The 15222-nt window shown below is 40.9% G+C and overlaps 2 protein-coding genes across 4 annotated transcripts; both read right to left on the reverse strand.

Annotated features, from left to right (window-relative positions):
• Positions 1–219: 219 nt before the first annotated feature.
• Positions 220–3608, reverse strand: LOC117571286 (endoplasmic reticulum metallopeptidase 1-like). The gene is made up of 7 exons (XM_034253352.2): positions 3556–3608; positions 2571–3256; positions 1465–2396; positions 1222–1406; positions 1022–1165; positions 754–956; positions 220–692 (listed from the first exon to the last, which is right to left on the reverse strand). The coding sequence occupies exons 2-7, from the start codon at positions 3254–3256 to the stop codon at positions 242–244; spliced, it is 2601 nt and encodes an 866-aa protein (XP_034109243.1). The 5' UTR covers positions 3556–3608; the 3' UTR covers positions 220–241.
• A 2140-nt stretch (positions 3609–5748) lies between these two features.
• On the reverse strand, positions 5749–10610 carry LOC117569585 (endoplasmic reticulum metallopeptidase 1). Of its 3 annotated transcripts, XM_034250814.2 has the most exons (10): positions 10507–10610; positions 10263–10454; positions 8137–8798; positions 7333–8077; positions 7097–7277; positions 6707–7035; positions 6538–6637; positions 6378–6480; positions 6031–6313; positions 5749–5968 (listed from the first exon to the last, which is right to left on the reverse strand). In XM_034250814.2, exons 2-10 carry the CDS (start codon positions 10419–10421, stop codon positions 5801–5803), a joined length of 2730 nt encoding a protein of 909 aa, XP_034106705.1. In that variant the 5' UTR covers positions 10422–10454; positions 10507–10610; the 3' UTR covers positions 5749–5800. The 3 variants fall into 3 exon arrangements, with proteins under 3 accessions (XP_034106705.1, XP_051861858.1, XP_034106704.1); XM_052005898.1 differs by lacking the exon at positions 10507–10610 and having other exon boundaries at positions 10263–10477; XM_034250813.2 differs by lacking the exons at positions 10263–10454; positions 10507–10610 and adding an exon at positions 9390–9778.
• Between the last annotated feature and the right edge of the window lie 4612 nt (positions 10611–15222).

Consider the following 15222-nt stretch of genomic DNA (forward strand, 5'->3'; position numbering starts at 1 on the left):
GATTGACGACCACAATTTGTTCATAATTTCATTCATTTTTTAAAATAGCTACTGGATACATCAGTGTGGGACATCGAACGAACACAAACACACACCACCTATTATCAAATTAATGAGCTAGAATTATACTATAAAATACAATCCAAAAATCCTAAAGAAATTTACAATTAGTAAATTTGTATTAAAAATATATATTTTAAATTTATTTATTAAGTCACAGTAGCTTTTTGTTTATTCATTTCTAAAATACCCAGCTCTCGTAAGAGGCCAACCAATCAGTTGTATATGACCAGTCTGGGAATGTGTCCAAGAAATCCTTAAAGTCTGATGTGTAGTACTCAGGGTGATAGAGGAAGTGAACGCTTACTGACATCTTGAAGTAAGGTCCATCTGTATTTTCAGCATCATGCTCAAACTCAAGCCAGAAGTTGAAGGGTGTCGTGACCATGGAGAACACATGGTATATAAAGTATGGGGGCGAACGGCCATCCAACAAGACAGTATCATCCACGGACCAATTGGTGATCCTTACGTTTGGCTTTGGATCAATAAATATGACAATGCGATCGCCTGTTATTATGTTGTATTCATAACGTTTTCTGGTAGCATTTATGGATTGCCTCGAGACTTCCGTAAGTTCAGTGGTTACTGGAAACACTGGCGCTGTGTTGTGGATCCAGCGTGCACTATCTCTGTAAAAGTGTGGAAAAAGGATAAGAAAATTAGGCTTTCTAGTCAGTAATATTGACTTACTTCCAGTCTAGCCAACGTCCGCTGTAAAGCGGCAATCCACAATAAGGTTCCGAAGCACAGTTGTTTGTGAGCCAGCTTTCGGGTTCCACGTCCTTTAATGTTGTATCATAAAGTTCGGAGTACCGAGTGTCCACGGGTTGAATATAAAATCCAGATTCTCGAGTTGTCGTACTATCCTCATTGTGTAGCACTCGTTCAGTGTGCTTAATAATATATGATATATATTGATTTTATACAAATTTTCAATAATAAGAATACTATACTCTACCAGCACATAATATCGCTGAGTGGCAACATCTGCCTTGAAGGGAAATCCAGCTGGAGTGGCGGCCAGGATGATGAATATGATGGTTATGACTCCAAACATAGAAATAAAGATCTTCGATTTGCGAAATTTGAACAGAATCGGTATCTGAAAAAGTGAAAGGACTGTTAGTATACTAAAGCTTTTTCGATGATCAAACCTACAATAAAGCCAGCGAAATGCATCGTCATGAGAGCAATAAACAGAGCCAGGAGCATGTCGGGCTTGCTGTCGGGACCATCACGTCCCTGCATGGGCACGAAAACCAGCAGAAACTCGTAGTTCAAAAAGGTGTAGAAGAGGAAAGGCGCCAGCTGACACAACAGGTGAACGCTCATGAAGAATCGTTCTGAAAAGCACTCAATGAGAGATCAGTATATCAAGTTAAGAAAGAGTCTTTTACTTACTCTTAAAGATGAGCTTGAAGATTAGCTGTAGTAGCACTGAGATGGTGTAGAAGAACAATCCGAACATCGGAAAGAAGGCGGATCGTACGCCCATGCACATGAGGATCACACAGACGAGGACAATCAGGATGCAATGGGCATGCATGAAGCAAGCAATCGTGTCGTTGAGCTTCATGTTCGTTTTGTGTTTCGTCCATTGAATGTAGAAGGCTGGCAACAGTCCCAAGCCAAAGAAGAAGGTGCTGAAGTACAGTCCGAATGTCATCCAAATGCCATAATACCAAGATTCACTTAAGCCAACGGCATGCATAAAGACAGCCACGATTAAGGTCAGTCCCCAGGCAATGATCACAGCCCCCAATTGAACTAGGAAGATGACGCAGAATCGAAGGACGATGGCTTTGGGTGCATCCGAATCATTTTGCTTGGTCATGAAGTAGATGGAAATGCAAATCGCAATGAGAGCAACCACAGATACAACCGTATTGATGGCAATGCTCGCAGCTTCGGTGTAGACGACCATGAACCAGCCGAGGTAGTCGAAGAAAACCGCATGTCCTTCCTCATGGGCAGCAGTGTCATCCAATTCGGGTGCGTTGGCCAGTGCCCAGGTTAGTGCCAAGACATTCTCACCCGTCGATTGGTATGTGCCTGGTGCCAGATTCTTAAAGTTGTCGAACTTAGTGTGATACACATAGCCGTTGAGGGCATGGGCCATGTCTAGGCCGGGCACGTTACCAAAGTCTCGGAAGATACGAAAGTCGGTGTCAGAGGGTATAAAGTTATTCTGGAACAACTCCTCAGCGAGGGTGACGGAGAAAGGATGCGGTGCGTGCTTCTGATAGTAGTTCATGAGCCATGGGTGATTTGGTCCTGTTTGGAATAGCACTTCTCTACCACCCGCTCCTGTAGAATCCAGATTGATAAGTGCCCTGTAAATTATAATTTTTTTATTAACAGTATATATTAATTGAATTATTTATGTTTTTACAGATATTTTTAACATTTTTTAACAAATAGGAATTCGAATAATAAATTATGATTGGACAACCCTCTTTAATATAATATTTATAATTGAAAACTCTTTATGAAACGTGTCGACTTACTTGCAATTCTTTGCCCATCTGTGCGTTGTGATAAAGCCATGTGAGCCCAACATGTTAGCCTCTTCGGCACCGTTGAATAGAAACACCACCGGATGATCAAGTGGTCGATCCGAGAGTGAAATGACACGTAAAGTTTCCAACATAATAACGGCCATAACGCCATCATCGCCAGCTCCTGGTGTCTTTACCTCAGAGTCGTAATGGGAATTTACCAGCAAATAATTATCGTTGGGGGAATCTTTTCTGCTAATTCTGACCACAATATTGGACACGTTTGCATAGCTGGTGGCCACATTCCACAGATAGAAGGCTCCAGAAGCATACTGCACTTCCCACTCAAAGTCATAAAGATCGCTGCGAGACTGTTCCACAATCTTTTCAACTTCCCGCTTTATGAAGTTTACGGTGTGCACCTCATTGTTCTCAGAGCCTACCATTTTGTTGCCTATTGCCGAATACTCGGCCAGCAGATGCATGGCTCTCTCACCGATAAACTCATTGGGGTGATTGGCCTCGTCACGCACATACAACATTTTGGGATAGGAAAAGAAACTTGGTATCACTGCCACATAGAAGATTGTGAACCAAATCGCACAAAAAATGGGGGCGCCATACCAAGGCCACTTCTTGTGCTCCTTGCGATATGCCTTCTGATCGGAAGCCAAGTCAAAGCTAGCGAAAGTCATCTAAGATAGTAGGGGGAAACCGTTTCAATAGAGCATAATTTATTGGGCAGTAAAAGGAGGGATTATTGATAGTGAACACAGCACTTTCAAGGTCGATAAGCAAAGTGATAACTTATGCCAATTATGTAGTGTAAGTTTCACCATAGTCACATTTAGTTTAACACCTTTCAAAAACTAATATTTTTGTATTATATTTGTTTATTTAATTTCACTTGTTCACTTCCTTCCATGTGTGTCACATTGTAATTAACAAGAAACCGCTGATTATATAATCTTTTCTGGTTTATTTCGAGTATTACCTTTCTTCAAGGGAATCTCACAATGGAAATTCGACCGATCCACGACACGTTCTCTAAGAAACTAACTTGACTGACAAATAGGGCTCTAATAGGGGGTAGGCTTTTAAGTTCGGTGGGCTTATCTTCAATAATAATCTTTGAAATTTCCTGAAGATTATGAATTTGCGATTGGGGACAGTTTAGTTTATGGCGTGCTGATGGTTAACCATAAGATTAAGCTTTATGTCGGCACTCAAATATCTTAATACCAATCCAAAGAAGCCGAAATAAACATTTAAAACACTTATCAGTGCTCTTTGAATTGTATGGAAACTGGAGAAAGTTCAAACAGGTCAGCTGCAACTTGAAGAGTATATTAAAAGCAATTAATCATATTTTAAGAAAGCGGTTGATGTGATTACAGTTTCTTTTTATTTACAATTTAAGTTGTTAAAGTGGGTTGCATAAAATAAATTTTATCTCTAATTTCCATATTTTGTAGTTTCCAAGTCTTATTAATAATACTAAATAATTACATTTTTATGAACTTCAGATTATACTTCACAGTTTGATTTGAAGAAATATTTCTAACAATCTTGTCTATAGAGAGCTTTATTGACAGACAGTCTTTAAAGTCAAAAATTCTTAAGCGTCTTATAGATTTGAAACACAGTGTAGACATAAGCTTCCTGCTTGTCTATTTTTGGCTGTCAACAAGTTATGCATACCCTATATTATACATATAGCGGGTATATAAATTATTCCGTCATACAGTAGACCCCCTAATTGTAGTAGTAAATTCATACTGAAAGTGTCATAAAGATATTGACTACCGAAAATATTTCTATGTACAAAGACACAGTCACGATTGTATTCGAAATTCGGAACTATTCAGTATACATCGGAGGAGGACACCAAGCAGGCGCTTATTCAACTGTCGATATTCTATTTGTATTTAATATGTATGACGATTGATTGCGATGCTTTCACAAGCAAGTACGGGCATCATTCCCATAACGGAGTTGAGAAATTGTTGCATAAACCTCAGAATATGATGGATAGTAAGACGATATCGCTCAGCGAAGTCATCAGCATTCGAGACTTTTGGAATTGCATGGATGGTAAATGCATGGTAAAATGTTTATAAATGAGACTTTATTTCTTGGTGCTCGAAGACTACGCCAAGAGAGAAAAATTGTCCCCTGAATGATGCTTTCGCCAGATACTATAATACTTGTGTGGCATCTTACTCTAAGATTGTCGACTTCGAGAAGCCTATCTATAAAGGGTAAGTGGTTTGTGGTTTTGCTAAGTCATTTATTACAGAAAGTATTTTATGGAGTATACTATTATACGGAGGATATTGATATATAAGAATACCATAAATAAAAATTCTTAATATTTTTTTTTTGTAACAGTTTACACACTCGATGATTTAATTGATAAGGCAATACTTCATAAAAAAATTAGAGTAGACACCCAAAAATAAATCAGATTCTTGTGAATTGTGTTTATCAACAAGCTATCAATATCAATGTTCTTCTTAATCAGCTTCGGATAGTTATATTCTGTTTAATGTACCCTTCAGACTTTATCTTTTCATTTGAACCACTTCGAGTATTATAATTTTACACTGAAGTATGAAATTAAATTTTTAAATTTGAAAAATAGTCGTATTTAAGGTTGTGTAATACTAAATTTTAGTACCAATTACAGCAAGAAAGAAAGCTAAAGTCGAGTGTTGTAGACTGTGAGCTACCACTTTCGGTTCGCAATAAAGGCAATTCAGTGCGTTATGATAACAAACCGAAAAAATAAACTGAAAAATACCGAAATGTATTTATAATATATAAATCTCTACTGTTGACGCTGATCAAGAATATATGTATGTATATACATAAGGGGTCTGTTCCGTACATTTCCTGCCAGCACAAATTTATAATACCCCTCTTTTAATAGTGGGAATAAAAATATACACTAAACTATATAAGCGCACAGACTGGAAAGAAAATATAATCTAAAATTGCTATCAATGATTGCTAATATCAATATTTTGGTGCTTTCAATAGTCGTTCGATTAATAAAACACTACTTAGGCTGTCCATAATTATATTGTAGGTCAGGCCATGTCTGCTCTTTAATTTTAACCCAGTTTTAGCTTTTTATTTAATTTAAAATTTAATATTCAACATGCAAAATACATTTTAAATAAAATTGTAGAAAAATTTGTGTTTATTTATTTGTGATTAATATTACATTAGTATAATTAATAGAACCAAGTCTCATAAGACGCTGGCCAAGGCGCAACATCAACATAGTTGGGGAAACTGTTGACGAACTTTGTGAAATCCGATGTAAGAAGTTCCTTGTGATGTATCCAAAAACCACTGACGCCCAGTTCTAACGTGGGTGTGTTCCAATCTCCACTTGGTTTCTGTGAAGCATGAGAAATACATTATCACATTCTGCAAATTTTGTTATGAGCAAATTTATTACCTCAACTTCAAGCCAGAAGTCCAAAGCGGCGCTACTGGCGCCATACGAGAAGTATATGTAATATGGTGGCTTATAGCCTAGACGCAATGGTGCTTGATGGAAGGACCAGTCATCAATCCGAGAACCATTAAGTGGCTGGAAATACAATCCCATATGATTGGGACCCGTCAGCTGCATCTCGTAGCGCATTCTTGTAGTTGTCAGCTGCTTTTTGGTTACCAATTTAACCACAGGCTCTGTGCCCAGCACGGGCTCCGATGCATTGATCCATAAGCCGCGCGCTCTAAAGATTAAGATTTGAAGTAAAGAAACCATTCGAAACTAGGCTAATGCTTGTTATAGATTACCTCGTCTTATGCCAACGCATGTTGTAGAGCGGCAGACCGCAGAGCATTTCCTTTTGGCAATCGTCCTTGACACTTTTAGCCAGTGTCATGTTGACAACCTTATCTGCAGGTGTAAATATATTTGAAATGTATTCAAAATACTAAGAGGGAAGCAACTTACTCTTGACGGAGTATGTACGTCTGTCCTGTGGCATGATGAAGTAACCAGAGTCCGTACGACGAACATTGTTGTGGGTATCGTGGAAGGTGCGCTTGGCGTGCTACAAAATTCAGTTAATGTCAAATTAATACAATGGTCGATATATTCAGTATTAAGAAAAGCAACTTACTAGCACTGAGAAACGCTGCACACTGGTCTCCGGTCTGTAGGGGAATCCGAGTGGTGTTGCGGCCAGAATGATGCACAGCAAAGTGATGGCCAGCAGGGAGCAGATGATGGTCTTCGACTTGCGGAACATGTTCAGCATGGGCACCAAAAATCCGCTGGTCAGCAGACCAATGGCGACACTGAAGACGGCTAAAATCAATTCAGGATTGGCGCTATCACCAAATCGTCCCAGCATGGGAATAAAAGTGACGATGAATCCGTGCGAGAAGTAAGCGAAGAAGATGAAAGGCGGCACATAACACACGATGTGTGGAATGACCCAGGCAACATCTGCAAAGCAAGATAAAACACTCAGGAATATCCCCAAACAAACCAAAAGTGGATAACTTACTGCGATTGTGCAGACCGGTGGAGATGTTGAAGACAACACCGACAGTGTAGAAGAGGCAGGTGAGCATGAGCACAAAGGCAGAGCGAATGCTGCAAATAGTCAGCACAAGGGTGAGCAGGGCCAGGAACAAGCAATGGCAGTGCAACAGCAGCTGAACGCGTTGTCCAATCGGGAAACGAGGCTGCATAGAAAATCGATTAAACTAATTTTCATTTAGTGCACTTTAATTTACTTACATTTTTGGTGTATTGGAAGTAAAAGGCTGGCACCATTCCCAAGCCAACGAAGAAGGGACAGAAATACAGTCCAAGCATCAGCCAGTTGTGTGTGAACCACGACAATGGCAAGTGTATCAGATCCATGAAGACCGCAATGATAAGCGTCAAGGCGGCACCTGCAACCACGGCCAAGATCTGCGCCGTAAAGGTGTGCAGTGTGTGCTTGAGCAGCTTCTCCAGCTTGATGCCCGTATTGACGGACATCAGCTTGATGGCCAAGCCGCAGGCAACAATCGCTGCAATGGACACCACAACATTGAGAATGATGCCTTCGGTTTCCGTGTAGAAGACCAAGAACCAGCCCATCACATCATAATAGACAGTGTGTCCCTCAGCGTGTTTCGAGGTGTCCTCCAACTCGGGTGCACTGGAAATCTCGCGTATCAACGATAGAAGATTATCGCCAGTGTTCTGGAAGCTGCCGCGTGGAAAGATCTCAGCACGATCGAAGCTAGTGTGATACACATAGCCATTGTACTGATAAGCCATGTCCAGGCCGGGCACAGCGCCGTGATCGCGAAAGATACGGAAATCGGTGTCGGAGGGAATAAAGTTGTGCTGGAACATCTCCTCGGCCAAAGTCGAGGCATAGGGATGCTTGATGGCACGACGATAACTCTTCATCAGCCACGGATGATTGGGACCAGATTGAAAGAGAATCTCGCGACCTCCATTGCCAGCCGAATCCAAGTTGATCAGTGCTCTGTCAGCAAAATTAATTTTAACTTAGTATATTTTCAAAAATCCTTTTCTTTCACTTACTTGCAGTTTTTGGCCCACTTGTGTTGGGTGATGAAGGCGTGCGATGCCTGCAGCGGATTCTCCTCGGCACCGTTGAACAAAAACACCACCGGATGCTTAAGTGCCTGCTTTGATTTGGAGAGCACACGTATGGTCTCCATCATGGTGGCCACCATGGAGCCATCATCGCCAGCACCCGGACCTGCTGGTACCGTATCGAAGTGACTATTGACCAGCAAATAAGTACTGCTATTCGAGCCCTTGGGACTGATCTTGACCACAATGTTCTGAATGCTCTGATACATGTTCACGGCCTCCCAGTGGATGTAGCTGCCTGAGGCAACCTGCCTGTCAATCTCAATGTCATGTAGAGCGCCTACCTCAGCGCGTAGCGTGCGCATTCTGGTGTTGAGCAAACTGACGGTGTCCAGCTCATTGGCCCGACTGCCCACTACACGTGGTCCGAGTGCCACCAAACTTTGAAGATTGTTCTCCGCGCGCTCAGCAATGAAACGTTCCGGATACTTGGCCTCATCCTTAATGGTGAGAGGGCGTGGCAGGTGATTCGAGGCAGGTATGGATATGGAACAATAAATGAGCAGCCAGAAGCCAATAAAAGCCGGCGCCCAATACCATTTTATCTTGTCTTCGCTGATAAAGACGCGTTCGCAGCCATTCGGTTGCTGTAGGAAGAAAAAAGAAACGGCAACAATGGGTTAGTCTTTCAAGTGGTAGCAGGTATTTTGGCTAGTCGCGGGGTAGGTGAATCATTTATTAATTAAAGCGACTTCGATGTTGCGGATCGCCCAAGTTATGTGTTAACAATGTATGTATTATATACCAGTTAGATTTAATCCATCACGTTTTTATCTTATCGGCTGTCCGACATTGCCAGGTGTTGGTTGCCTCTGCAACTGTTGCCACCGAGTTGACATTGCTGCCACGATAAGCAATAAAAGGGGAAATAAATAGTTTTTGGTGTGGCTGCCACAGACCCAGACCGAGACCGAGACCGAGACCCAGACCTAATAGTACTCCAAAATATTACGAGAATTGGCAACTGCCTAATCAACACCCTCGTTTGCTCAACAGTTTTAATACCCAACCCAATGCATTACCACCATTAACTAATCTTATCAAAAAGTATCTACAATTTAGCTTGTAGACACTCGCACTCACACAGGCATTTGCAAATGCCTCTTTTAGTTTGTTCTACTTCTTGAAGCGATAATTGATTGCCCTTGATGTGGGATTTGGACTGTCGCTCAGCTCACCTTATCATCCAGCTGCAGTTCACCATGTCGCAACAATGGATCTGTGTTACTGGTATCCGACGTAGGCGTTAGAACGCGACGCCGCACTTTATCACTGCTCATCGAATCTTTTGCCTCTTCTTCAATTGCCTCTTGCCTCTTCTTCAATTCTTCAACCAGTTCCAGTGTGTTTGTTTTTTGTGTATACGACATACGACAGATACTCTAGCGAGTTGTCTCTCCCGCTCTCTCTCGCTCTCTCAATCAGCTGCTCTCGCGATCTGTTGCTCTTTGAACTACTCGTGGAGCGAACTATAATAAATAGTTCGACTCGCGTGAACGTTCTTTGCCTGGCTAATAGAATTTGGATGCGGTGTGCAGCTCGCAACGTTTGGACTTCGACTGATCCGCCTCGACCAGCTGAAGGTTCGGCAAACGTAACAAGCCGTCGATATCGATATGTGCGTATCTTATCAAACAGGCTACCTCAACTCTAAAGGTACTCTGCAAGGCAGAGCATATTACCAACGCCAACAGCCAAAACTAACAATTTCAGTCGTAGTTTGCAGTCCGTCTAGAGTCGATTGCAAATTGGTTTTATTAATTTTACCTGGCTTAAAGTTTGACGTTGTTGTGCAGTTTGTAAAACACGGCAAATGTCATCCGATAGAGCAATTGTTTGGCCATTGGATCACGAACAGTTTTTGTTTGAAAGTTGACCCCTTTCAAACATTAACTAAAAACACAAGTGCGTATCGCATAAATCCATGCAGGATGTCAAAGTTGAATAAAGTTGTGCAACAACACAGTCGTATGCGCTTTATGTTGTAGCACGTCCTGAACCCCGAACACTGGGTAATCCCAGCAAAAGTTTTGATTGTTTTTAATTTGTACCTTGGCAACTTTTTCCTGTGCTTCACTGCACATTGTAACTCCTAAGCTCGGTTGTTGCTGCTTCTGCTGCTGTTGCTGCTTTTGTTGCTCTTGCCGCTGCTGCTGATACTGCTGGCGTCTAAACCAGAAATGTCGACGACGCACTTGCTTCGTTTCCATGTTAAAGCCTCTGTTTCAGCGTCAACGCAAACACTAGTTAATGGATAAAATGACTAGGCGGATTTTTTAATAATATTCACTTTACTTTTCGACAGAGACAGTCCGTGTGTGTTGTGCCAGCTTCAAAACTGTATGCCTAAATAAATAAGAATTTGTGTTAACTATTTGAAGAGTGAGTCAATGAATGAAAGAGAGATCAACAGAGATTTCCGATGTCTCCCAACTACTATATATGACATAGCTTAAGCTTCAGCAATAAAAGTATGCAACGTTTAATTAATGCGTTTAATAAAGCGCACAAAACTGTAGCATACTTTCGTGCTGTGCTTTAATAAGCAACCGGCTATTAAATGAATATTGCGCACTTAATAACGGCACTTATCATTTAAGAGGTATGCATACTCACAGGCGGGACTTTCAATTAAAATCTGGTGCATACTTACAATTTGAAATATCATGTATACGGGCGTTACGGGCGAACGTAGCAGATTCCCCCATAAACATTGCTCCAATTTGCTTGCATTCCACGGAACTGTGTCACGCCCTTCCAACTCCCAGTGCAAATACGAACTGATGTTGTCAGTGCGCGCTCACTCTTCGTTGAGGCCTAGGACACACACAGACACATAGTCGCACACACATAAACACTAGGGGTCCCGCTTTGAATTGAGGACATAAAGCGGCAAATAATCAAAGTACAACTTGAGGGGAGGCGGATGCCAATCCACTTGCCAGTGTCATTCAACTTGGGTAAGAAGGGTACAGTATATACACACACACACGCAAATACACTCACCACACACACACACACTCAAATAAGTATACATAGTTGTAGCCATACTATTTCATTCTTTGTCTGTCCGCGTATGTGTGTGAGAATATTTCATGTATTCATTCATGGCTTCTGCTACACCAATTCGTAAACAAAAAGTTCATCGGAATATTGGTCAAAAGGAAATCGATAAAATGAATGTCTCCAAGAGCATAAATGCGTAGATGGTTCATCTTCCGCATGGGGAGAGATTAAAAATTCCATCTCCTTATGAGCGAATAAATAGTTAATTTTAATTTTAAAAAATTCTCTTAATAATACTGTTTGCTAATATTATGGTTATTTATGCACAGCTCTGTATAAATGTAAGCTAAAAACCAAAATACACGACTCAACAACTGAACACGCAGGCGCTGCCTCTCACAACATGAGAGCGAGCTGAGAAAAAGAGAGAGAGAGAAAGAGAGAGAGAGAAACATCAGCGAAAACGCCGGCAAGCCGCCGCAGCAGCGTGCTTCTCGAGCTCCACAGTAGCACAGAGGACAGCACAGCACAGTAGAGGAATTCATTGCTCCCCCTGCGACGCCGCATGTGCACAACCAAAACAAAGCCAAAATATGTGTCAGCTGCTTTGCTTGTGCTTTCCTATCCTGCTGGGCTTTCCACTCAAATTCGCGCTGTTTTTTTTGCTCTGCCTGCTGTGTGTCGCATGCTTCGCCATCGCTCGTTGTCACACACACACGCACTCACACATACGCGCACATACACTATATATAGTATAAACGTAGCTTGGCTCACAGCATTTTCATTTACTTTTCAGTGGAGCTTCAGTCAGTCGTAGTTGAACGGTCGTTGCTTTTGGTCGTCTCGTCTTGGCAGCTCAGCAAGCCCTGGCAAACGCATGATTGAAAAAATGTGCTACTGAAACGCAAACCTCATACCAACAAAAAAAAAAAAGAAAGTAAGGCAGCTTCGAGCGCGAGTGTTTTGCTCCCACTGAGCGTGTGTGTATGTGTGCGAGTGTGTGTTTGTGCTCGGTCTTGTGCTAGTTTCTGTTTATGGCCAAAGCATGGGCATAGAATATTGCTGCCTAGCTCAAAAATTATATAATTTTATAAACCAAATTTGATTTGAATTAAACAATAAATGTGTGAGTGCCGTAATCGTGAAGTAGAACGAAATTCAAAAAGAAAACACACAATAAATCAAAACGCATGCATTCAATAATTCGACGAGTTCACGTTTAGCAAAATCGTAGCATACTTTCCTGCGGCAGCTAAAACATGTGAGTTTTGGTTGTTGTCCCCGCTAAATGCTGCTTACCCCCACCGTTTGTTTTTTTGGTTATTCCATTATTTGTACTTTTTGCTGCGTATTTCAAGCGCTTCCGTCAGTGTCTCCCTTCTATTTGCTTTTAGTTTACGTTCGGAATCCGATACGAGGTAACCTAATCATATATTCTGCAGTACATGTGAGAAGGCAATTGGGTACAAAACGAAAAAAAAACCTACACAAAAAAAAAAACCCACACAAAAAAAAACATACATATGTGGGTTAGGATTAATTTCCCATACCAATACATTATCAATTTCTTTTCGAAATTGAAATACCATTCCACTGCATTCTAAAATGTGCGCAGTATATTTTATTTTTAGGATATTTTTTAAAGTGGATTAAAATTACTGAATCGCAAGCGAACATATAGAAAATATTTACTAGTAATTTGATTGCCAGAATTGAAAAGGATCTGCCTGAATAGAATTATCCATTGCATATTTTGCGCATTTGTTTTTATACCTCCAATCGGCAATCGCGCTGGCTGTGCATTCTCTGATGATATCATTGGCATTCCATTACTTTGGGACAGCTGTATCCGCTGTTTGCCCATTTCAAGCCGGCGAATAGCGGGTCGTTGACCAAACGCATTATCATCATAATAAGAATTTGCGAGCATTAGATGTGCTTATATCCATATGCCACATACATACATATGTCCTATATAACACTCATTTGAGTATGCGTCACACGAAATACGCTGACAAATGCTGAGAGTGTTGGGCATAATATCAAAGTCCAGCTCGGCTATTGTCGAGGACCACAACAAAGGCTAGGAAATACTTACAAAATTCTGGTACAAAAGCAAGCAATCGTACACATTCAAGTTTGCTAGACTTTATAAAACGCACAACAATGACGACATAGAAACAGAAAATCACAACTGAAAATACAAAAAAAGAAAAAAATATATACATATATACAAACAAGACTCTGAGGGAGTTTTAAATGCTTTTGGGGCATATTAATTTGCGGAGATTGTGTTACCTCTTCCTGAGAAACGTAGTGTTTATTTTTGCTGCTGACAAAACAAACTTGAGCTGTGAAGAGAGTTAATTGCAATGGCTTTTGTTTGTTTTGGCATTCATTAGCAGCACAAAATGAATACAAAGTTTTCAATCAACTTTTTTGGGAGGCATGTGCAGCAACAGAAACAGTACTCGTAGACATTCTCGAATGTAAGATGGTTGCTACTGGAAACGAGTACATAAAACGAATTTGTTTCGAAATGTTGAGCAGACGCAATTCTTATATTACAAAGGATTTATTTGCTTTAAAATTCACGGGAGTCAAACACATGCCCGGAAATCATGTGAACGTAAGGGTATTAGACGCGTCAGCAGACATCGTAAATGGCAACTCGTAACGCAGCTGTCGATTTTGAGTGTCAGTCATTGTATTGTCCTCACAGCACATCACGCATACGCACTGTGGCATACTAGACTCGTTGCTGCCTATTGACTGTCTGAGGGTTGCTTAGGGGCGCTTAGGAGGGGTGAACGGATTTGGGCTTTTTAATGAAGTCATGTCAAGCATTTGCTGATTTGCCTGTGATTTATGAGCAGCTGCTCGACGCCATTCAGGTATCCAACTGACAACGACAACGACTACGACGAGTAGAATACCAGCAACGACAACATCAATCAGATGCTTCTGCTATGCATCACTTAACACGGTAATTGCTGCAAAAATTCTCACCATACAGGGATGAGAGTTAACACGATTAGCCTGATTGGATGGCTGCTGGCAAAACGCTTTTTGTTCCACCTTAAATGAAATTCGTACTGCGAAGTATATTTTTTTTTAATTAATACTGTAATATGCAATAAGCCAAAGTTCTGAATGCAACGCAACAGGATCATTGCAATTGCACACGACTTTTTTTCTTTTTCTTTGCTGCTGCAGATATTTAAATTTAAAAGTTGTTTTTTTTTTTCTGTGCAGCTGTGCTGCTGACCACCAAAGAAGAAACGACACAAAGCTTGCCCTCATACATTTATTTACCCTTTGCTCCTCATTTCCTTTTGCGTTCCTTTTCTTTCCTTTAATTTCCTTTGCTTTTCTTTGGCACATCCTGCTGCCGCCTTTCTTGCGCTGTGCCACTGCAGTGTGGCATTTAATTAATTATTGCTCCAGAACTGCGTGTTCGTAAGTTAATCAAGCATATAAGAAGCATCCTTACAATCTTTCACCCTCTGAATTTCATTTAAAATTCCATTAGCATTCAAAAAACGTAAGCTTCGTTGCTGCTGTCCTTTTTACCTGTCGATAGTTGGTGCGTTGTGTTCCTCCTGAGAGCAGAAAAGCGCTTAAAACAAATTTAACGAGATTAAACACATTCATTTTACCAAAATGATTTCCCACTCACCAGACTAAGTCCAATGATCTTAGCTTGACAAAACTTTAAAGTTATGGCAATGCAATTTCATAGTTTGTCGCACATCATGATAAATGTCTCAATTGCATTTGGAGGTCAGAGGAGGCAATGCATTGTTCGTTGGCGCAATATTGAAGTATTGCACTTTATACGCGTAGTGCAATAAATGAACATTTCGCAAATGAGGATTAACGTTGATCCATGCTTGTGTGTCCTTGTTTATGCTTGTTGCAGACTTCGGTGCTGTTGCTGCCATAAACTGCGCATCTATGTATGCTGCTTAATGGCTCAGCTTAACCCATAAACTGACCTCCAAG

Source organism: Drosophila albomicans, chromosome 3 (assembly GCF_009650485.2).
Source record: "Drosophila albomicans strain 15112-1751.03 chromosome 3, ASM965048v2, whole genome shotgun sequence".
In the NCBI taxonomy this organism is placed as follows: Eukaryota; Metazoa; Arthropoda; class Insecta; order Diptera; family Drosophilidae; genus Drosophila; species Drosophila albomicans.

Coding starts and splice junctions, on each gene's coding strand:
- LOC117571286 (XM_034253352.2), bottom strand. CDS start 3,256: ATGACTTTCGCTAGCTTTGACTTGGCTTCCGATCAGAAGGCATATCGC. Junction 2,397..2,570: donor AGATGGGCAAAGAATTGCAA/GTAAGTCGACAC, acceptor TATAATTTACAG/GGCACTTATCAATCTGGATT. Junction 1,407..1,464: donor CTTCAAGCTCATCTTTAAGA/GTAAGTAAAAGA, acceptor AGTGCTTTTCAG/AACGATTCTTCATGAGCGTT.
- LOC117569585 (XM_034250813.2), bottom strand. CDS start 9,581: ATGTCGTATACACAAAAAACAAACACACTGGAACTGGTTGAAGAATTG. Junction 8,799..9,389: donor AACTGCAGCTGGATGATAAG/GTGAGCTGAGCG, acceptor TTCTTCCTACAG/CAACCGAATGGCTGCGAACG. Junction 6,314..6,377: donor ATGCGTTGGCATAAGACGAG/GTAATCTATAAC, acceptor CTTAATCTTTAG/AGCGCGCGGCTTATGGATCA.